This window comes from Phaethon lepturus, unplaced genomic scaffold (genome assembly GCF_000687285.1).
Source record: "Phaethon lepturus isolate BGI_N335 unplaced genomic scaffold, ASM68728v1 scaffold12231, whole genome shotgun sequence".
Lineage (NCBI taxonomy): Eukaryota > Metazoa > Chordata > Aves > Phaethontiformes > Phaethontidae > Phaethon > Phaethon lepturus.
Genome location: NW_010517016.1, coordinates 31,291 through 55,588, shown reverse-complemented (window position 1 = coordinate 55,588; position 24,298 = coordinate 31,291). Strand labels below are relative to the sequence as shown.

Genomic DNA, 24,298 nt, shown 5'->3' with positions numbered 1-24,298 from the left:
CAGGAATGTTAATAAAGGTATATACTGTTGTTGCTTCTAGGCCCTTTGAGAGTTTCAGATGTTTCCTCCTCTGAGAAGAACTGACCAACCTTGCTGGAGTTCTGGGTAGGCTGAATGCCTGAACATTTATTCTTCTGCCTTGTTTTGGGGCTTCTGTGAGACACAGATACATACCAAGAAGCAGATGACGAGCAACGGCAGCATCCTGGGCCTGCTCCGTACCCTTCTCGATCTCTGGCCCTACGTAGCCCAGCGCAGCCCTCGGTCACCAAGCACAGTCCAGCACACCGTTCATTAGCCCTCACTTCCCCAGTCCGCTGCTGAGATTAACACCTATTTTCTCAACAATTCTTGTTCCAGCCACCTGTTGCTTCCCAAACAGGTTACTGTTGCCTTCAGAGGGGGAAAAAAAAAAAAAAGTTTTTCTTTCAGGAAAGAAAAAATAAAAACAATGTTGATCAGGCCTTAACAGCACAAACCACTAGAGGGCAATTTGCTTCACCCTTGCCAGCCTGCATTTTCAGAATATCCTTTTTATTCCTAAATCCATTTATAGCCATTGCCTTACACGACACGGTATCATGTTCAGGCCAGAAGCTGTCTACTCATATGTAGCCGTTGATATTTGTTCTTTGCTGGGACTCAGCCACAGGAAAAAATGAAACACATGTCCAAATGCCATCTGAACACGGGGCCATCACCACACTGCAACGCTCCACCTGCACCACGCAATCCCTGCCCTAGGGAAGTTCTGCTGCTGTACGTCTTGGCACACGCATGAGACGCAATCCCCAGCCTCCAAAGTATCCCGAAACTTACATAAATCCTACAAGGATTTATATTATAAAGCCTTGCATCCACTATCAAGCTACTGAATGGTCTCTGGTGTCTGCATCTAATCACACCGTGGAGGGGCTGTCACGGAGAGGGGAGCAGATGGACGTTTGCAGGGACCCAGAAAGAGACCGCTTCAGCCCAGTAGCACGATGTAGCCGTGCACTGGTCTGCCTGTCTGGGTTCACCAATTTTGTACTTCGGTCTCTGGCCAAGCCAAGCCATTGTCTCTCTTCTGAAAGGGACCAGTTTAAAATAAAACGCCTCTTTCCTTCCCAAGGGTTCTTGTTGCTATGCAGTATCCCAGGACACTTGTCCCAGAAAACACAGGTCACTGATGATCTGTTTATCTTGATTACTCAATAGCCTGACACGCAGGAAAGCAGATGTATTGCACCTTTGGCATCTCCGACCTTTCCTTGTCCTGGCAACCCCTCTCATACAGAGGTCTCGAAACCTTTAGACACAGTTACTTACCCAGAACTTCACGGCAGAGCGTTCAAGCACTCTTCATCCTTGCTCTACTCCTCCAGGGCACAGGAAAACCTCTTCACAGCCTGCCTCACTTCTCCCCCAAGCTCCTTGCCCTGCAGTCACCTCTTTGAAGAGGTAAAGCTTGGAAAACTATAGATTTGCGTGGTCTCAGAATGGGTTCTTTAGCAAGGAAGATCTGTCCCAGTATCACTGAGCTTTTTGCACCCTCAAAAATATCTGTTTCTCCTCTGTTTCGGCTAATGGTGTTTAAAACAGGGTTATTACCCTTCATTAAAATCTTCTTACTCATTGCTTTGTAGCACATGGATTTGAAGCAGTTCTCACTAAACCACTATTTGAGGGATTTTTGTCTTCTCATTAGCATCTTGATCAGAGCAAGCTCCATTGAATAAATAATGCTGAGGAAAAATGGAATATTGAAGAACAGATCTCTAACAGCCTTGTTCCTTCTTCAAGGCACAAGAATTTGTGCTTTCTTTTTCCCCCCATCTACGGAGGACAGCCATGCGATTAGAGGGAAGGTTATTCTGTCCCACCCTAAAGAACATACTGAAGGCTGCCTTCTGTCTTCCTCTCCCTCACTCACTCCCTCAACCTCCTAGTTGTTTATCCACATTTATCCACACTGCAAGCAAAGCCTTCACCTCCAGGAGTTCTTCTGTCGCCTGCTAGGCCTTAAGCTGAAGAAAGGTGGATTTACACAAAATACAACAGAAGAGTCAGTTTGAAAGACCGCAGTCATTTTTCACATGAACTTACATCGGTATACTATGAAAAAAAAAAATCCCTTTGGTCCAGAGGAAAAGCATCCTCTTGTGTTTACAGAAGTGTATGCAACAACAGTGTTTTCTGGTCACAAACACAGCAGTAACTGCTGTGATACTGATTTTAAGGCTAAGAGTTCATTATGGATATAGAGACACAATCAAATACTGCTCATCAGCCGAGGTGTATTCACTAGCAGTGAATTAGCCCAGTAACGGCTGAGTCAGCTCTCTGCCCCATCTACTCCCAAAGTTGCTACTGTTGCCGCCGGAACGAGTGAGACTCACAGTTTGCTCCTGCGTCGTCACACCGCAGGCTGGCACCCTAGCAGGAACTGAAGCCTGCATCGTACCGTAAGCCAAGCTGTCAGTTCAGGAGCTGATTTGGTCACTTTCCTGCTGTCTCTGCTGAGAGGCACAGTCTAAACAGGTAGAACCTGGCTTAAACTGCTGTTTTCACCACGGGCTGTCTCAGCACCAGAGCCACCACCAGTGTGGGTGGCTCTGCTGGCAGGCTGCAGAGTTCGGACATGCCCCAGTAACACCCTGAAACTACAAATACGTATAGGAATAGCGAAGGATTCGGAACTTGTTTTTGATGGCAGAGGAAGAGAAAGCATGATGAGAAACAGAGATATATGACAATAAAGGTTAAGGTACTTTTATTATAAAAGTCTATACAATGAGCACCAGACATAGCAATGCAATTATATCTGGTTTAGTTATATATATATTCCATATCTATATATCCATATAGATATATAGGTTTTGCTTTTACCAAAGTAAAACTGTTATATCACAAAATGCCTAGTTCTACCATTTATTTATTGCTCAACAAGGATGGCACAAAACACACTCAGCATAACTGTTGCCATGCTTATCTACTATACTGAATAAACAGCCAAACACTGCATAACAAACACAAAGCAGCTGTTAATTCTGAATTGGAACCAGTCTGATCACTCACTCACTTATAAAAATATTGGAATCATATAGATTTAAGCATTATAAAGGAGGAATATATTATTTAAAACATTTAAATAGTGCATATTGACATTTTGCATGTGGTATATAAAACACAAACATTCATGTACAACACTATACAGTACACATTAGTTTCAATGTTTGGATACACCCGTGTCTGCAGACTGATAGAAAAGTAAGTGAAGTGTACATTGCACAATGGAACTGAATAAAATTGATAAATGGTCTCAAGACTAGTTTAACCTCATAATTCTCTAAGGTCCCAGATCATTTTGCAGTTTAAAAAAAAAAAGGCATACCACCAGTGCTCAATAGTTTTAGTGCTTTTTTTTTCTGAATTCCAAAATTACATGCCTACAAGCAGGGTAAAAGAAAACAAGAAGTATTCTACAGTACACAGATGAAATCTGAGCACTAAAAATCCTACTGTCAACCTATTTCATATGCTTCATGACAGAACAGCAAGTCTATGAGGTTACATGCTAGCCATTTCTTACGTTGTGAGAAAGTTCATTTTTGGTCTTTGATAAAGCAGTGTGAATAATAGCTATGGTTGACATTAGCCAGTCATAAAAACATGCAGTGAGAGTAGGTGCATGCAAAACATGGCCACAATCAAACGGATACATTGAAGAAAAAAAAAAAAATTGAGAAAGCACCAGTTAAAATTAACACTTAGATTTTGCCAGATCAAAACCAGCTGATGGCTGTTGCAGAGCATAAAGCTAGTAGCTAAATCATCATTCAGCACAGCAGATGTGATACTCAAAACATTATTTAGTTTCAACTCTGAAGCTAAATCATGCAAGGCCCATAAACTGTTTTGCTTACATCATAAGGGTTAGATAACCTATTTTTATTCTCCAACTGTAAAACAAAATTGTGATAAACAGCAGTAATATTTTCACTCAAAACCAACAGTTCACCCTGTGGTGACGTTAACTACACTGATTTTAGCCCTTGATACCATACTTATTTCAGGTACAGTGGAATTTTATCTGTCCTAAGCCAGCTCTTTTCTGCTGGAGCTATACAAGTCTGAGTGCCATCAGATTTCCCATACACTGAAATGTTCGTTACGTTCCTCAAATCTTCCGATAGTGGAGATGCAGTATCCAATTCAGACAAAACACTATGTCACCACTAGTTGATAAACAATAACCGATAATGATAAAAAGAACAGCAACATAAGTCCTGTAGGCAGCATGTGATATAACTTTTCAGTTTTCCAAGTTTTAAAAGACACTAAGCAAGGTCACTTTCTGGTTTGTCCACTGTCATCTTTATCAAGGAGGAAACGTGACCGCTAATGAGCAAAATCCATAGATGTTAATTATTACTGTGTTATAGGTGCAATTTAGAATACCAAAAATTAAAGTTGTTCCACAGCAGTCCTTTGAAAGGAATTTCAGTCTGTTTTTTATATGTTCCAGGAAAAAGAGCTGTACATTTAATTTGTTGACTTTTTTCCCCATAATAAAAAATAGGTAAGAGGAGTAGTTCAGTGTAGCATTACTGTATTAATAATTTCTTCAATAATGCAAAAAGTTGGTAATAACAAAAGTCTCGAAGTTCTTGATAGCTAAAGAAAAAAAAGCTATGGTTGTTTTGGAACAAGATGGATGCATCTGTAATACAAAACTTTGATGGAAACTGTGTTTGCTAAAGTTGGATAGAGCAGTCTCGAACTTAGAAATCTTACTTGCTCTCTAGACAGGACCTACTTACTCTTCAAACATGTTATAGTGGCACCACAATAAAGTGCACAAACTGGATTCTTTCAACAGTGCATGACAAATGAACACAAGCACCCAATAAGTACAGTGGTAGTATACGGAAACATCATGTTGTTCAATGGGTTGGAGGAATATAATTTAAATTGATTTTGAAGAATCTTGTTTGCTGATAAGGACTTCTAACAGCCTAAGTTTGGCTTTAATTTTCTTGTACTCCCTGTACTCATCAAGCATTGGAACTCGATCTTCTTTCTGTACATTCCTGTAAAAAGAAGCACACCCGTGTTTCAAGAAAATCTTCCGTATTGCAGCAAGCCAAACACAAAAGCAACAATGTGCCGTTATCTCAGGGCAGATAAAAACATTTTTGGCAGCTGGTTCACCAATCAGACAAATTGCTATCTTTTAGTTCACTGTAGTTAAAATTGCCATCACCTAAAAAACTGAATAGAAAATCCAGCAGCACTAATTCAGCACAGCTGCCACTGCATTGTTTATAAATTCTTCTCCTAAGTTCTTCTGGAGATTTTAATTTCAGATCCTGTATACACAGATATACATTACAGAAAAATACAAATAAATTTAAGTCCATCTACATTTTCACTGTATGTAGGACCGACTCAGAAATCGATAGAAGAGAGTTACTCTTACTTAAAGACTGGACTATAATAAATTAATCTGTTAATCTGCCTTATTTTTAAATCAACCCTTCATTATTAACTTCGTTACTTGCTATTAAAGTCAAAAGGAGTTATGTCCCAAATTCAGTAAATACATGATGAAGCCATGTTAGTGGAATCTGTGACCAATGGTCCAGGAGTCTAGAGTTAAGGAGAAATACAGTAGAAAGTGTAGTTAAGTGAGAATATCTGCCAGTCAAAAAGCAACTGACCTCTTAAGAGTGTTGTTAGTTTTGTTCACGAGGTGATACACCTCGAAAAACCTCCTATTACACACAGTGGGCAGCAGCTCACTCAAACTTCTAACAACATATATTCAAATAAGAAGCCTGAAAGAACTAAACAATACAGAGAAGAATAAAAATTATCTACCCCTTTACTGGTAAAGCAAATATCCACTCTCAGGACTGACCTACTGGAACAAAGGCCAAATAGGCAAACTTCCCTGCCCTATGTTAAAAACAGAGGGATAATCTGAGGGTTTTTTTTTTTATTTTAATATAAAAAAATGCTTTTTAGTAAGTATTTTTAAATGCTCATTTTTTAAAATGATAAAACCCCACTTCTTCCATTTTCATTATTACGCTTTACTGGACTGTAGTAGAGGAAACAAAACTCAGGACCAGGCTTCCTCCGCTATTAAAAATAGACAGGAATGTTACCTCCTTCAGCTGATTATTCATAGCACAGATTAAAACAGATCAGATTCCATTTGCCAACACTGCTATAGAAAGTTGAAAAAAAACACTTGGGTACAAAATGAGGCTGCTGTCCAGCATCTGGTTTTGTGCTAAACAAACCTTCCATTCTGCTGATAAAACTCCTCTTCAAATTCTCGTAATGTCTTGCGTAGCTTCTTTTTTTCAGCTCTCGCTTTCCACAGTTGCTCCAATAATTCAGGCCTAAAAAATTCACGTGAAAGAAAAATACTGTTGGCCATACAATAAAATTTAAATTCTTCAAAGCATACTCAAAACAACTGCGCTAGCTGCACTAATGTCTTGCTCATAAGGAATATGCCATCTGCCTGATGGTGAAATATTGAGAACAAACTAGTAGTTAATAAAAGGGTGTAAATTTTCTGCTGTCTACACAGCTCAAGTAAGGCTGAAGAAGGTTTAGAAGACACTAAACAATTCACTGAATACAAAGAGATCTTCGTCAGACATGTCAAAGGAAAGACGACTCATGCAAGCCAAACACTTTCTGAGAAGTGCCGAACATGTCACTCCCTTCCACCCTACATCATATATTTGGTATCATGACTAAGTGCAATAATTGCAACTTCTATAGTAGAATTAGTCACTCCTCATTTTTACATACATAGAAGCAGCGCGGGTGCTTGACAGCCTAAGGTCCCGGGTCAGTTTCTCTTGACCATCTTCAACATCAGACTCAGAGTTTTCAACTGGGCTTAAAACAGACTGTGTTTGGACAGCAGTTTTCAAGATATCATTCAGGTCTGTAGACAAACCATCACTTTCCTCCTCTTCTTCCTGAAAGTTAAAGCAGAAATTCAAAAGAAATATGAAATATTTCAGTTCCCCGTTACAAATGCTGGGACGTTGTTCGGTTTTCAAATGCACTGTACACACCTTAATTTCTTCGAAAAAATGGGCAGTTTCACCTTCAATAATGGGCTGTAACATCTGCCCCCGCCTCTTGGTTGATGGTGACCCCTGCAAAAATTTGTTTCATTATGTGCAATTAGACACTAAATGCTGTGTGCGGTCAGAATTTTGTTCAAGTTACCTAACACCTAAAAGTATTTCTTTTTTCAGAAGAATAAGAGACTGCAAACATACCTATAGAGCACAAACAAAATAACCATATAACCCAAAAAGCTCAGATGTCCAAAGTATCCTTGACATAGAAGTAAATGTTGTAGCTTATAATTTATGTAAAAATACTCTTCTTCAGACTTAAAATAAAAAGCAGTCACTCTCTCAATGTTTTCTAGAAAAATTCATAAAGCACAATGATATCTCTGAATTTCATATTTACTCTTGTTCGTCCCAAACCAAACCATAGGGAGACTATAAAGTTACACAAGGCCAGAGATGTTTTTTTTTATCTTGACAGACATACATTGGGAATAATACTGCCAGTTTCTTCTTCTAGACTAGCCCGAAGTCCAGCAATTAGAAGAACTATGTAAGAGTTATCTATTGCCACCTCAATGTCAATGTCCTTTGAACTTCAGCCTAAACAGGTGCCACTGTGCTGTACAGGAATTGCTGTCAGCTGCCTGTTGCACACATGCAATTATGCCCTGCTCATCCATTAGCCCTGGACAGCATAAGCAATTTCAACAGATGGACTCTTTGAACAGGAGGAACACGAAAGCCATGCAGACAATGACCTGTCAAAAAACTTTAGTTGATGAAAAGTAAACAGCTTCCTGCTTCTTTGGACATTTCTACACAGGCTTCAGAGTATGTGATTAGTATACCGTGATGCCATAAGCTACCTGAAAATGTATGTGCAAGAAAGGAACGATCTTGAACTGGTCCCTTTATCTCAACATACTTCAGCTTAAAGGGGATAGCTAAGGACAGTCAGAGTCAACATAGACAGCTGATGAAGTTGCTGCTCAGTAAGCCACTGCCCAGCTATGTAAATCTGGTGGAGAACTGTCTGTATGTAAAGAGCTTATCTCACATCAGCGATGCAGTCCCTTCCTTCTAAAAGGGTCAAATAGATAATATCAAAACTCTTTTGTTGCAAGTCTAGGTCAGCATGCAAGACTTTGGCTATAGCTCATGAAGAACAACGACAGCCAGCAGGTTGTCATTCCAGAACCGTTTTACAGGTACTATAAACAACGTTACATCGATCTCCTCACACAGTATGAACACTTTTCTTCCTCATCTCTTACAAGACCACAGAGAGAGGAAAGAAAAGAATAGAAAGCACTGCAAGTTGGAAGGAAATGAAGTGAAAACACAATGAAAAAGCACAGATGATGTACAGATGCTGCAGGTTTTGATAACATGTCTCACACTGGGGAAGCATGAAGGAATGAAATGGTTCTTATGGCCGTCCTATCACTCATGCCTTTGGTGACAGTAACCTGCAGCACAGAAGAGAGACAAGCTTCACTGCAATGGATGTTACTATTCTTGGGAGGACTGAAAGTACAATATGTACTGTGGATCCACAGCTAGCACAGTGACTTGGGAACGTTTCAGCCATGGCAAGTTAGAACTGCTTATTTATTTCCACCGGGAACCATTTACTTCCTAAGAGCCATCAAGGTCACAGACAGCTTTGAACTACTCCGCTCTCAGCAGTAAATCAAATGCCTCCGGTATGATGACAACAACATCTTCTATCTTCCACAAGAAAGATGTATTTTATGGTACAGTTTTACAAGCTCTTCTAAAGGCAGCCTAGCAGTTCAAAAGTGGAAAAAAATAGAAATAGCATTTGTTTTACTCACAAGAATAGGAGTAATGCTTGCTCTAGTTAACATTTGTTTTACAAGTCTGTATCTGTCATAAAGTGGCTTCACAATATGTCTTTCTTCTCTAGTAACCTAAAGGCAGAGAAACCACACAATTAATTATACCAGTCACCCAATAATATACAAGCAAACACAAAGCGGTATGCTTCTCATGCCAGGCCACATATATTCCAATTAGGAACACAAAACTAGTTTAAATTGTGTGTATGAAATAGGGTTTATACAGATAAAGGGGAATAAGTGGGCGCTTTTTCCTCTTTTCTTTTCTCACTAACTCCCTATAGTTCTCAAGAAGTTTTAAAGACTTCCTAAAAGTCAGGGGAGCTTCAGTCAAAGCAAGCCATCTGTCTTTAAAGACCCATGGAAAAGAGGAAAAAAAACAGATCAAGAGTTAGGGGAGAAGACTTGTGTCTGGCAATGATGATGATTCTACAGAAATGACAGGGGGAAAAAAGAAAAAGATGAAACTGTAGAGAGATTTTATCTGGTATCTGATTTAGTCTCAGTTCTTGGCCACTGTGTACACTAACGTAATGAATCTTAAAGGCTATCCTGAACAGTTACTGGCATTTTCTCCGTAAGGGGATTGAGAACCAGTGCCAGTATCTCCAAGACCATTATTCTTCCCTGGCTTTTAGACTGAAAGGCTTGGTCAGATTTATACATCAGCACTGATTATAAAGCTGGTGTGCTAAGTCCAGAAAGGCTGATAGAATAGTAACTGGAAAGATCTTGTGATTGGACTAGTGATGCTGATCACTGCTCAAGATAAAAATACAGAACTCTGGGCACTGACTGCTAGTCACTTACTCTAACTTCTGTATCTCCAATTATAAGGCACCAAAAGACACTCTGCAAACCTACTGATCTGTGGAAAAAGGGCCTACTAATACATACTTTTTTTTTTTTTTTTTTAGAAGTCAACTCAGTAACTTCCTCTGATAGCAACATGGAAACCAATTGTGCTGGTTTTGGCTGGGATACAGTTAGCTTTCTTCACACTAGCTACTATGGGGCAACGTTTTGGATTTGTGCTGAGAACAGTGTTGGTAATACAGGGACGTTTTAGTTACTGCTGAGCAGTGCTTACACAGAGTCAAGGCCTTTTCTGCTCCTCATACCGCCCTGCCAGCGAGGAGGCTGGGGGTGCACAAAGAGTTAGGAGGAAACACAGTCGGGACAGCTGACCCCAACTGACCAAAGGGATACTCCTTACCACAGGATGTCATGTTCAGCAATAAAACTGGGGGAAGGTTGGCAGGGAGGCCGCTGCTCAGGAACTGGCTGGGCATCGGTCAGTTGGTGGTGAGCAAATGTTTTCATTTGCATCACTTGTCATTCTTGGGTTTTATTTCTGGTTTTTTTTTTTTTTTTTCATTAAAATTTAAAAAAAATATTATTTTATTTCAACTATTAAACGGTTCTTCTTTCAACCCACAAGTTTTCTCACTTTTACTCTTCCAGTTCTCTTGCTCCCATCGTGCTGGGGGGGAATGAGCGAGTGGCTGCGTGGTGCTTAGTTGCTGGCTGGGGTTAAACCACACCACCAATTGATAACTTCGTCTTTTCAGAGAAAGAAAAAAAAACCACAAACACACAAAACCACACACCAGCATTAAATTCTGGTATTACTACTGCACAAGAGTTCCTGTTGCCTATGCATACATTAACATAGTTTGAAGTAGTAAACCAAGTATTACCGGCCGTCCATGCTGACTTTCATAATACAGGAGGCTTTTCTGGAGAGATGTTTTCTCTTCTACCAAATGGTCTTTTGTCATTTTCTGTCAGAAGAGTAATTCACATCCCATCAAACACAAGTCACTAACAGTTTTTCTACATTATCGGCTATACAGATGCCTTAGCCAAACTTAGTTAAGTTAATACCATACATACCACCTTCATCCATTTAAAGCTCTCCAATATTATCAGCACATACTCATAAATATTTTAATAAAGAACGAGCAAGAAAAATGTGGTTCATCTTGATTATTTCCCCCCAGAGTTTGAAATATGCAGTCTTGGTAAAGGGCTGCTAGATAGAGGCATCATTTTGTCAATGAAGCAGTATCTGAAGTGTCTGACAGTGCTCTATTTCCCTCTGTTAGTCTCTTAGAAACAGCCTAACCATAACCTTATGCTTACTTTTATATCTTCTGGCAAACATCTCTCAACTCGTTTTTCCTTTAATCTTTTCAAAATGAGTTCAAGTGTAGCTTCCTTGGTGGGCTTCTTCTCCTTCTGCACAACCCGCATCTCATCTCCATTTTCTTCATCCTCTTGGTCAAGAGAGGAACCAAAGCTTTTTGGAAGAGTGTTACTTCGTGGGCGTGTTTGGGGTATGAATTCTCCATCTGAGCTCCTCTGCTTTGCATCTGAAATGAGAAAAATTGCTCAATCCAAAGCTTTAAAAGCAGTAAGTCTCAGATCAACTGCAAATCAAGGAACATAACAGTTTGAATAGGTAAAGTTTCTCTTCTAACGAACTAAAAACAAAGCCACAGGAATAATTCGATTTTGATTTTTGAATGGTCTAGAATCTAGAAGTGAAACATTTTTATTGTCCTGTGGAATTTTACTGAATGACTTAGCCATTTAAGTCATGTAGATAATTTGTGTTTGTACAAAACTGGAAACTGTAGCATCCCTTACCTTTTATTTGTTTTCTCAATTTGGTAAGTTCAGTCATCCATTTTAAAACTTTTGGATTGGCTGCAATATCACCATAGGAGGGCTAAAAAGTAACACAAATAAACTACATTTTAGGAAAACAGACACAGTAAAGCTCATTTATAAATATTTATTTCAAGATTTGGCAATATTTATGACAGCAAATGTGACTAGTAACACGGATGCCACTCAGTACCAGATCAGATCTCAGTGCTACCGTAACAGACGACACTTGTGAAAATAAACTTGAAAGAAGACATCAGAAGTTGAGCCAGGGAGTGGTAAGATCCTTCTGGCTCTCCATGTCTCATCTGATACCCCCCAGTCTCACTGCATAAATGCCACTGTTTGCCCTTCTTTCAGCTCAGGCATTATGGCACGTTTTCTAGTCCTGCTGCTGTTCAGTTCACTTTCGTAGACAGCAGTGCGTAAACAAAATTTTTATCATTTGTGATCCCACAGTTAGTTATTCAGTGAAGAACTACAGGAAGTAACTTAGGCTCTACCATGCAGTCACTTATCCTGAGTAAAAGCAGAAGTGGTAACATACCTTACTGTTTTTCTCTTTTTCAAATTGCTCCTCAAACTGTTTTATTTTTTTCTGTAATTTCTTGACAAGCTGATAAGGTGTCTTGTCTTCCCTTTTCTCATCCTTTGAGCTAAAGGATGCTCTTCGTGTTCTGTATGAAAAACATTTTTAAAGTGTCATTTAAATAACTAAACAAGTACAAACAACTTGTATATTTGAGTAGCAGATGACCAATTTCAATTTTATCCTCCAGTTCATAATGTATTCTTTTCAGATTTTCAGGTAGAGATATTTACTTACTGAATCAAAATGCTTTGATCTGCTGCCTTTAAAAGGTGATGTGTTAATTTTTTCCTCTCTAATTTCAGTAATATCCCTAACAGAAAAACAGCATTTGAAATTCAAGTGTAATAAACTAATGTACTGTTAATTGTTAATCGTCATTAGAACAGTTCAGATCTTTCTGGTGGCTAGGCTACTTATCTAAGTTACGAGATACTCAGTACTTCTTGAAATATTGGGTACAGAATAAAGCCTAGGCTAGAACAATCCTTGGTAATTAGACAGCTCCATGTAACTGCCTTATATTAGATACTTATCTAAAAAACACCTACATCATCTAATCTGCTGGCCTTACTAACGTATTTCTAGAGTATGCGATTCTGGTTTTGAATCATCTCATTCAGCTCCTTGACATTTGCTGCTTGGGAAAAGCCTTTTTATTTCAAGACTGACCATAAGAATTTTCTAGTACGCTTATTACACAAGGTGCCTGAAAGATCCCTCTACACAGCTAGTGACATCTACGTAGTTAGAGATATTAGAAATACTAATCCAATAATCTACTAGTGTAGATCCTTATTAGTTTCAGATGAGAAGAACAGCTATTACAAAAAGCACTTTTCTGCAGGTCAGTCTTCTGCATCATTTTAACAGCACTTTTCAACTATCTTTTGCATCAATAAATCTATGTCAGACAGAATTGGAGATTCTACACTTGGTCTTTCCTGTTTCAGATTTTCTCATTATCATGAGACTGTTTCTTCCCCAACAAGCATGGAAATTCTACTTAAATCCCCTTTCATAGTAACAGTAGTAGACAGTACAGGTCACAGATTATTTACAGTTTTGGAGGGTCACACTCCCCAGTGTGACACAAATGACTTGCAGCTTGCTTAGTGACAGCTCTACTTTCATACACTGGATTAAACAGGCTCAATCCTCTAAATCTGCAGGAAAAGACCTCTTCACTGTACTGCTATCCCCACACCTCTCCCTCTAACAGCTGACACTTTCCTACAACCCTTCTGAATGATGACTCTCCACAGACCAAATGAAGAATCTGCCCAGAGCATTACTGCACACCATAGTTGCAATCGTTTGTGTAACCTGGCTCTTTACTGGGAGTGGATAACATGCTACGCAAAACAAATCCACAATTATGCAACATGAAAATAGATATTCAGGCTAGCACAAAAAAAAAGGAAAAAAAAGAGCCCAAACTTAGATAAAGATGAGAGACCAGCAGTCCAGTAAAGACTGGTAAACAAAGTATATAAACGCTGTCTTCAGTTCAGGAAGTGCCGTTACAGCAGGGTGTCAGAAGACGTGACCGAATGCCAGGGAAATCTGTGCAAGCTTGCCCTGTTTTTATACTCTTCCCCTCAGCATCTGCCAGTGGCCCCTTTGAGAGACAGTACCATCCCACATGTACCTCTGGTCCGACTTGCTATGGTGATTCCTGGGCAGGCAGACCAGTCAAATGGCTATCAAATGCTACATTTGACCTTGGTCTTCAATTAATTCTTATCATGAAAACCCATGAAGTTCTTAAACAGCCGTATTTACATACTGGCAGTAACATCTCCCACCCCAACGCCTATCAAATTGCATTAAAATACATACCTAATGAAAGAAAGTGCTTTGGATGAAGAATCTAATGTTTCTGGATCATGTAAGAAACGTTGGCTTTGCCCAAAATCCAAACTACGATGTGACAATATCGGATGACAGTCCTCTTCCAATGGATGATTAGTCATCCTTCCAGCCTGCGGGGAAAGCTGAGCTTCTCCAGATTCACTGTCCTCCTGCCAAGATTTGAAAGCAGGAAATGGATCTAGAAGATAAAAAAGGGACACAAAATGGTACTTTTCTGTTAACAGAATTATAAACAAGAGTCAAAAGGAAATAAAAATGTGTACCCAATGCTTAGTCTTGTACGCTATGAAGGATGTGGTGTCATACACAAAGTGAATAAAAACATTGAAATACGTCAGAAAGCTACAAATTCTGTCATATAACAATTGAAAGAAAAAGGTACTGAAATGAAGTATGCACACTAGGATCCCTTTTTCAAAGTGTATCTTAGGAGTATGCATTGCTGAACAGTTCAACAGTGTAAGAGAGCCTTATTTACTTATCAGAAGTACAAAGTTAGAAGAATGTATTTATTGTCCATTGCAATATTTTGCTCTGGAAATTGATTTTCATACCTTACACATGTACTTTGAAAGATTGTCCTCTTGGTTTTGAAGAAGGTAAGCCTGACAATACCTCTTTAGGTACAATACCCATTTGCTTAAGTCTGTTTAAAGGAGTGTTGTTGGTTTTTTAAGTTTAAATCCATCTTGGCACCACTGAGAAAAAGAGATTTCTTAATTTGTGGAAGGTGATTTCTTTTAGGCAGGGGATTCCAAAACAATCAATTTTTTTTAAATCCCTGTAAAAAGTTAGTTGCTAACATCCCTTGCAATTCTCATGATATAGTTTTTGTTGCTGTCTAACAAAAAGCTGACATGGCCTTCCAAACACTTTAAAATCCCACCCCCCTTTTCCTTTCAGAGAGTTGCCTATATCTTCCAATTTAAATCAGAAATTTGAAAACTGGGTTCAAAGTGTGCAGAACAACAATAAAACCCACAAAGTAATCTTTAAAAAGATAACCCTTGTACCTGCTTTCCATTGTACATTTACTAAGTATTATTGGGATTTTTCGTTTTGTTTTTAAGCTATAATCTTGCCTGTTTACACAGTACAAGATACAAGAAGGGGACCTTTTAGAAAAAAGTAAAAAAAATTGCAGATCAGAACATTCCCAAGATATAAGGGACAGCAGGTGAAGGGTTAGTTAGAAAGCAAACCATAAACTATCAAAAGGCAGATAACTGAACGTATGGCGAACCATACTTACCCTCCCCTTCTCTCTGCAGATGCATTGTTTTGAAATCAATGAGGGGAAAAGTGATAGGGCATGGCGCTAATAAAATGAAAAAGAATGGCAAAAATACTAAAGTGAACACACAGCACAGTCAGAACAAACTATACATAACATGTAAAGCAGGAAGATACAGTACCAGGAAGAAACATCCCATCTTTCGGGCCAGGCCCTGAGCACTCTCAGCTTCCAAGCAATTTCAATGGCAGGTAAGGATGCTCAGTCCTTAGCAAATTTGAACTTTTTACTGAGAAGGTTTACAAAGAACTGACACAGGAACAGTAAAGACTTATTATAGTTTAATAAGAGTCTCATGCATCCTCACGTTAACGAAAGACAAGTTCTAAATATGTTTTTCCTCACAGCTTGTAAATAATAAGATGGTGGCAATTTCCAAAAAGCAGGACAAATGCAGAAAATATACTCAGAAACATAGATTAACTGATCTGCATTTTTGCCTTAAGCCAGCAAACATTTGACATTCATTTTCAAGAACCCTGTTGGTTACAGGCCTTTAAGTTTTCTATTATATAGGCTTTAATAACCCAAATCTTGTTACAAGATTTGGACTAGTATTGATTTCTTTACAAAGCAAATCTAGTTCAGTGGAATGCCACGAGGACTTGCAGTGCCTTAGAAGGCTGAGATTTTAATAACCATTCTAAACAGGACTAAAGAAAAACCGAAGTTAAAATACTTTGCAATGAAATAACATCTCTTGCAAAATACCATGATATTACTACCAGGAAGCTTATAATATAAATTTATATACAGATATGCTACTTTCTTTTCAAAGTAAGGGTTAAAGATCACAGAAAGATATTTGGATAAATAAAACCAAAGCAACTTTTATGAGCAGTTTTAAGGAAATAATGAAAAAGGAAGCCACAAACCTTCTGAGAATACTTATTAAATCAGATTAACACAAATAGAGGGATGCAACAAAATGTAATGTGCAAGTAAGCAATTAATGTAAATAAAACACTGAGAACATAAGCAGGATCTTTTTTTGTTTTTTAACTTTGTCTAAAGTTATTAATTTGGACAACAAGAATGAAAGTCTGGACTCAGTGTCTTCAGACACCTGCAAATCAACTTCTGTATGACATGACATACTCTGAATGTACGGTTTGCTAGGGCTCAAGAAGGCCAACCACAATATTTTACAAATATAAGTAAGCCAATCACAAATTGCAAACCTCATCATTTGTAAAAGGGTTAAAAGTGAAGGATGGATTCATGCAGACCACTTGGAAAACAGTAAGCACTGGTAACAAATTAACAGTAAGTTATCACCATATGAGCTTCAGGACAAAGCTTTATGTGGTGACATGCTACAAGTATATGCTGCACTGTTAAACTACATATATTCCAGGTATACTTCACTAATTTTAATATTTGTAACAGAGCAACCAGAAGTTAAGTGCAGTCATTCCTTGTTACCAGTGTCTTGCTAACATTTGACTGTGACACTTGGAGGCATCTCAAAGAATACCTGTCACTGGAACAGCCTGTTGGAAGTTAAAACCTTGCCCCTGCCTAGAAAATCTGTACTCTATCTACTAAGTTGTATTAACAAGTTTTTAAAACTGGAAACAAGTGGACTGGGGTCATTGTACTGTCAGTGACAGTTCACAGTATTTTAGCAAACTGTATCACTTGCATTTTTTACGGTGTGATGATTCAGAGTATCAACACTAGGCAGAAGAAACAGAATATAAGGAACACGTAAAAAGATAAATACTTTGAAAAGAAGATACTGACAAGAGTGTTCTGCTCTGGTTACAAAGGGATTATGTTTTTAGACAAGTAAAACAACAGTCTAAACACTTATTACCACATTTTCGAGCAACAAAGTTCAGTAAAGTCACAAGCTTAAGGGCTTGCTAAACCTGGAAGGCCATGAAAAATAAGGTCATAAGCATAAGAAATCCTGTCTGAGAGAAAACTATGTTTTAAACATTTTGCTTTTCCTAAAATCCAAACAATGGAGGGAGAAGGGGCACAGAAATAATATCCATCTGCAACTTTTACTTTTATTTGAAAACCTAGAGCCATTTCAAGTTGTCTAATGACACGGAAGCCAACATCTGTCTTGTTTTAAACATCAGGAATGTCAACCAACAGATTTTTCAGAATAAATGAAATATAAATTGCTCTGTTTACTAGTTTAGTGATTTTAAGTCAAATTCAGCTAGTATTAGAACTTCATTAGCTTACATTTAAAAAAAAAAAAAGACACAGTGCAAATATTAGCTATATAACGTAATCGGAGAAAGCACTTTTAAGAATTTGAATGAGAGACTCAGGGTCCTGGGAACCATACGTCACTTTAAAAAAAAAAGGCACAAAAACCTCTAGTATGAAACTTAGGCTTTTTTGCTTTCTTTAGTTGCTCCTTTGACTATTTTTAATTTACAGGTTTTTAAGGTCCTTAATTAAGTTGCAGATAGTTCTGAAACAAGATGGGACCTATGACTTGGTTGATCTTACCATGTGTATAGGAACATATTACTCAGATGGAACTAAAGAAAGCAAGCGTAAGTTGTCTGCTGCTTCTGCTTTGTAAAACGTTCTACTTATCATTGCTAGTTAACTATATGGTGAGCTAAAGCGAGAAAATTACCTTCCCATTTGTCACCATCAGATACATTCTTCAGATCTAGACGTGGTACTTGGACAGTCAGAGCTTCATCAGAAACATTAATGTTGCCATCCTCTGACACCTCTGAATCAGTATTTGCATTAAGATCGCAAGTCTTGCTACTTGAATCCTGTATTTAAGTAATGTAACAGAACAATTTTACTATTATTTAGCAACTGGAAATCAGGTACCTAATCAGTGCCAGTTCCAGCACTTCTGGAAGTTTTCTGAAAAAAAAAATTATTATTCTTTTCCTAACGCAAGGAATTACAAACAAGCTTCCCTCCGCCCCCAACAGTTATCAATTATTTGCATTACAAAACAGTCCTTACACAAGATGCATAAGCATAAGCTTGCTCTGCTGCCAAAAGTTTCTATGAAGCGAGATGACGAGATCTCTAGCAGAGGTTTTGCAAACCTTGCAGCAGTCCAATCAACATAAGACTTTAAAAGATAAATTTGCTGGTTTTCTTCATATCTGTATTTCATGTAAGTTTATAAGATGCTGTGTCTGTACATACATGAAATCATAATCTTACCAGAAACATCTCTGAAGATATTCTATCATTGCCACCAAGCAATATACTATTTTGCCTAAAAAGAAGACACAGACCTAGTTACTATTTTAAATACAAGTTCTTAATGGACAGTAAATACTATACATTCTCTTTTCACATTTTATTCTTGCATAAAGCCTAGTCCAGTTTTAGCAAATACTCAATATATTTCCTTAAAGTGATAATTAAAATGCCGGGGAGCAAAAGTTACATTACTTCACCCCCTTCCCTCTTCACACAGTATTTCAAGCTGAAGCATGTAAACAACAACTGGACTTGAACGAAGCTGGAAATAAAAACAGCTCAGACCTTTATGCTCAAACTAGGACTAAATATTTTAAAACTCTGTTGAACTCAAATTGACATTTCAATCAGTGCTAACTAAACTCAAACTGCAAGTGACCTTAAAGTCTTCTGGCTAGTCACTATTACCAGCATTGATTTTTCAATGATTAAGAGTAATAAAATGTGCCAAAATATTTTAAAGAAAATAAATTTTTCTTCTTCTGTTTCTGTCTTGCCCAGAACATAGGGTTGTTCACAAAAAAAACCCATGACATATATAATATAGGTTTGTACTTATTTTCTAAGTCTACAAAGTTCCATGCCTCTTGTATCATCATCATAAAAAGGTAACTCCATCTTATCCTCTCTGTTTTCCCATCTGAAAAGTTGTCTGTTTAGTTTTACTTCTCTTATGTTATACTGTGTTGTCACAAATCACCAGTTTGGTATGCTTACTTTTCAAAACTGAAGTTATGCATTCTGCCATGTAGAATGAAAGAAAACAGAAGAAAAATACATACCTTTCACTATTATTTTCTCCATCAACATCTGCATCTTTATCACATGGTTTCAATAATATGTCTGCAGTCTGTTGGCAAAAAGTATGTTTAGAAAGATTTGGGAATGGCATTCCCAGTTGAAAACAATTCTATATTCATCACTGACCACAAAACACACCCTCAAGAACTAAAAGCACAGCTTTCTGTTTGGGGGTGGAAATCATACATTTTAACCATGCAATATTTTTACATCTAAAGTAAAGCCAGTAACCAGGTGTTTTAATCACTAGAAGACAGACTATGACTTTCCATCTTCAGACAAACCATTTTTTAATTATTTCTTTTAAATAGAACACCAACAGTTCTACTGCAAATTGGTAATCATAGCATGAAGTTTGGGGTGACTAAAATCATAGCAGTAAGTATATCCTGGTCTTGAAAATAACTGAGTTGGATGTAGACTTGTGCTCAGCATATATGAAATAAAACAAGTCTGACAGACTTTCTAAAAGGAGCTACTAATCCCTGTTACTAAATAAAGCAGCAACAGAACTGGAAGGGGATGAAGAAATGTTGGCATTTCTCTGACACCATCTCACAAAACAAGTTCAGATGAATGCATGTCACCATTTTGTTCACTAAAAGTTGGCACAGGAAGACTGACGACTGAGTATTTATGCCAAAGCCCAGGTACTTGATTTCTTCAAAAAGTGTCTTATTTGGGGGAATATAAGAAATTTTAAATAGAAAATATGTCATTTTAAAATATCAGATTACATTTGGTTTCAGACTTCAAGAAGTTCTCACAAATGATCTTTAAAATGTCTGAATATAAAATAAAGTTACCTGGAGAGTTCAAATATACATAACAGTTGCCAGTTTTACACAGCTGACAGTGGTATCCACCCTTGTTAGACAAAATTCCATTATTCTGTTTACATTGTTTCAGTCCTCAAGTCAAATTCCCATTTGGGGAAACAATTTTTTATTACAGTACATTTGTCATACTCCCAGCAGGTAACTTCCACCCTGGAGATGAGCTGTGTAAGTCTTGCGCAGTTACACTATGTAGTTTTGTAGTTATTGTAGTTGTGGAAACAGCTGCTTCTGTTTCCATTTCAGACCCAAAGGAGAGAGCACATCTTTCATTTCCTACAGTCCTACAGGCCCCTCAAATTCCTTGCACACAGAAGAATCAGTAGATTTCCCTTTAACATCTCCCCTAAAGATACAACTCTCCCGTAACATTTGACATGGTGTATTAACAAGAAGGTAGACACTAACATTGAAAAAACAGAACTTCATCCCAGAATGCCACCTTACTGCTGATATCAATGGACAGAAATATATGAAAAAGCAAAAAAAGGCCAAGAATGACATCAGGTATGACAACAAAAGCACATTTATACAGGGCCATGCGCTCCCAAGCATCACATTCCTCCATTTATGTTCTTAGCATGGTAATATACTTGGAACTCCAAAGTGCGCATACTTCATAAGAATTGTAATTCACATTTCTCAGCTGTTCTTGGAAACCATTGAAACTGCATAAAATGCGCTGAAAAGCTATCAATTTGCAATTTTTCTTTCTCCATCTGAGTTTTGGTTTCTAAAGCGCAGCATATATTTTAACTATGAAGTCGGAAGGAAGTAAGGTGTTAGGAGTTAATGAGAAACGCACTCTGTTGCTTTTGAAGGCTTTCCTTGTCAAAAGACTGAAAACCTAAAACAAATACTACAAATAAGACTTACAACAGCCAGTCAGAAAAAGACTGATGGCAGAAATATGCAACTCTACCCTGTACTTTTAGAGTTCTTGCAAACATAGTATTCACTTGAACTGGATAAAATATCATCTAATTGCAACACCATGTTTTGTGCATTTTGTCCTATAGGATAACAATCTAGTAATTTTTTTGTAAAAAGATTTGGCACTAATGCATCAGGAAAGAACCTGGACAATCAGTACATTTTGTGAAATTTTAATTTCTAGAATAGGATTCTAAAACCATATGTTAGCTTAGCAGGAACAATTGAAAAATTTGCCTTGTTAGGTGCTTCAAGAGTCATTTGGGATCCATAAAAGCAAAGAGAAGGCTAGGTGAAATAGTGAAGAGTGCTACGGCAACATTTTCTTTTAAGAAAAACACAGATTCCAGACAAGACTTACAGTTTCACTATGCTAAGGCATCCACTTCTACCTTTTCAAGTTCACAGACCCATTAAATTCTTCTAGTTAATTTAAGTCTACTAACAATAGGTTTGCTTATCTAGTTACCTTTCAGGAAACCTTCAGAAAGATTTATGGACTCACAGGCAAGAAGCTAAAAACCATTATATAAAGTCCTCTATGCATGTATAGCAAATCCCTCTACCCACAGAATTTGTCATTTAGATTTATGACAACAGAAGGTTTGCCAAATAAATAAGGAACTACAGATTTGAATTTTTCATTAGAGTGCTTATTTCACAGCTCCATATGTACTATTTCATATAGAGTGGCGGAAACTGGATTCTCCTGCATATTACTGTTATACTTGATTTCATTTTTGTCAGCACATATTTTACAGCATTGCTTGATCGCATAACGATAGCCTGAATGAGCCTGATGTCTGCTCGCTAACAAGAAGTGCTGGTACAGTTCAAGCCATCATTACGAATTCAGGCCATACATACTACAAAACTTCACATTTGATTGTATGTGGAGATCTAATAATCTGCAGCTCAAAGAATGTTTGTTGTATAGGGCAAACAATTATTTCAACATTTATAGTCGCTACAATACTGGGCTTCCATTCAAACTGTATACAATACTTGCTTCTTTCAGTGACATGAAGCTGTTCAACTCAAGCATAATATATAAAAGCGAAGCCAAAATTAAATCTATGACACCTGACTACCCTGGGGTCTGTTGTTGACATTTTCAGTTGCCTTCTGAACTTTTAACAGCAACTTCAAGTATCATTAACATTGTTTTGCTCAGAAAATAGAGTTTTTAAAAAATACAACCAAGTATGGTATTTTTACAAGCATGTTAGCATCACACCCTAATATGTGCTCCTGCAGCACTCTAGACAGGTTTTTCTGCTTTGGAATACAAATGGTCAACCCCGATACTTTTCAAGATGACAATGGAAGTGTTGAAATGTTGAACCTCTTCAGGAGGTAACAAGTTTAATTTTCTTTCATTTTTCTTTAGAACACCTCAAGTGTAAGAATTCAGTAGGGAAGACCATGAGCTATCAGCACAGCAGGAGTCAAGTATCTAAGCAAAGAGGTCCAAGGAGAAGCAACAGAACCTCTTTCAACCAGAAAGGAGATGAAGATGTGTTGAAAAGAACAGGACATCTATGCCTACCACAGAATAAACTGGAAGCAGCGGGAAAAGGCTGAGAAACAAGTTTGGGTTTTTTTTCTTTTTAATACGCTAATTACAAAATCACACAAGCATAGTCAAGAGGCTGCAAAGTCTCAAGGTCACTGCTACTTCTACCCTTTCTTGATACAGTAAAAGGTGTGACTAACTGTGGGCTATGCTACAACCACAGCTCTAGACCTTCTGCTCCTCAAGAAGCCTTTACTAATACAGATGCTGTTCTAACTGGTGCTATGCTTGCTGATACACTGACTTACCTGAGCAGAAGGAAGGCCTGGTACCTGTGAAAGACCAATAGAAAAACATTAGTCAGGGTCCAAACAAGTTGCACCAAAGTACACAAAAATTTCTCTGTGCATGTCTACGAAACGTGCACAGCAGAAGGACAATTAACTGCACAGAGCAACAGTGCCATGTAAGGCTGCATCAGAGCTATTAGGAAAACTTGGATCTCTAAAGCACTTTGCTAAAGTCACGGCAATTTATGATTTTCATACACAGGAGGCTCTTCCTCTCACCTGAACGCTTTCTTCTTCCTCAGTTACAGTATCATGTTTCATAGCTTCACTGTCTAAATCAGTGCAAACCAATACTTCAGAGCAGTCTCTTGTGTTCTCACTGCTACCAGTGTCATTATCTTCAATAACATCATTCCTAAAGAGAAGAACAGAAAGACTTTAGCAACCTATTGTTCTACCTTTAAAAGAAAAAAAACCCACAGGTATTTTTGTTTGTGTTTTTTTTCTTAAACAATATCAAACATCAGGTTTTTCAAAACAAAATTATTCTGACCAAAGATACTAGTAATATCTACAATTCCAATCACCTGTAGGAAAATTTAATTATTTGTGTAGTTTATACATACACTTCTGAGGTTTTCTACAATTATATTTATGATAGCTATTACAATGTATTTATTTGATTCTTGTATTAGCAATCAGGCATACATCCCCCACTTACTATGCTAACCTCAGGAATGAAGTGCCAACAGCCTGAAGAAACGACATATTAAAACTACTGTGACTAGATGAAGCTGCTGGGGCTACGCTCCTCTCAGTACTGAAGCCAGTTAGTTTACAGCTATCGCTATATCTCTCCAGTGAGAGATCCCATTATTTCTGACATTTAAGCCTCCTAGAATTCAACTTAAGGCTTGTAACTAACTCATACCATATTTACATCCATATATTCTTTACAAGCCAGCTTCCCTGTTACCACAATTCTGTAATTCCTCACAAGCCTTTGAATTCCTTGCCTGCCTTCTCCTCGCTCACAAATTCCAAACTACCTTTAGAAATGCTCCTCCTCTATCAGATATACAGATACTAAACAGGATTGTTCAGAACTTAACATTTTAACTCTCTTTTCTTCATTCCAGCAATTATTTTAAGTTAGCTGTAAGAAATTTGCACTGGATCACTGCAAATTATAGTTATTCATTTAACTGTGTGTTTGCCTTGTGCATAGTTTGCCGGCAGCACTGTTTTAAAGGACCCAGACGACCTCTTTCTAGAACACTATCACGTATCCACAGTGGAACGATGATCAGAAGCATTTGAAATAG

General features: G+C 37.8%; 1 protein-coding gene across 1 annotated transcript in view; it reads right to left on the bottom strand.

Annotated features, from left to right (window-relative positions):
- Positions 1-4,179: 4,179 nt before the first annotated feature.
- FAM13B (family with sequence similarity 13, member B) overlaps positions 4,180-24,298 on the bottom strand; it is a 40,570-nt gene continuing 20,451 nt past the window's right edge. Inside the window, 15 exon segments of the mRNA XM_010296246.1 lie at positions 4,180-5,075; positions 6,294-6,395; positions 6,817-6,989; positions 7,089-7,172; positions 8,936-9,031; positions 11,105-11,334; positions 11,612-11,693; positions 12,180-12,309; positions 14,064-14,274; positions 15,349-15,414; positions 17,999-18,146; positions 18,556-18,610; positions 19,380-19,447; positions 22,992-23,015; positions 23,253-23,355. Of these exon segments, the coding sequence (XP_010294548.1) occupies positions 4,952-5,075; positions 6,294-6,395; positions 6,817-6,989; positions 7,089-7,172; positions 8,936-9,031; positions 11,105-11,334; positions 11,612-11,693; positions 12,180-12,309; positions 14,064-14,274; positions 15,349-15,414; positions 17,999-18,146; positions 18,556-18,610; positions 19,380-19,447; positions 22,992-23,015; positions 23,253-23,355 (1,696 nt within the window). The 3' untranslated portion in view covers positions 4,180-4,951.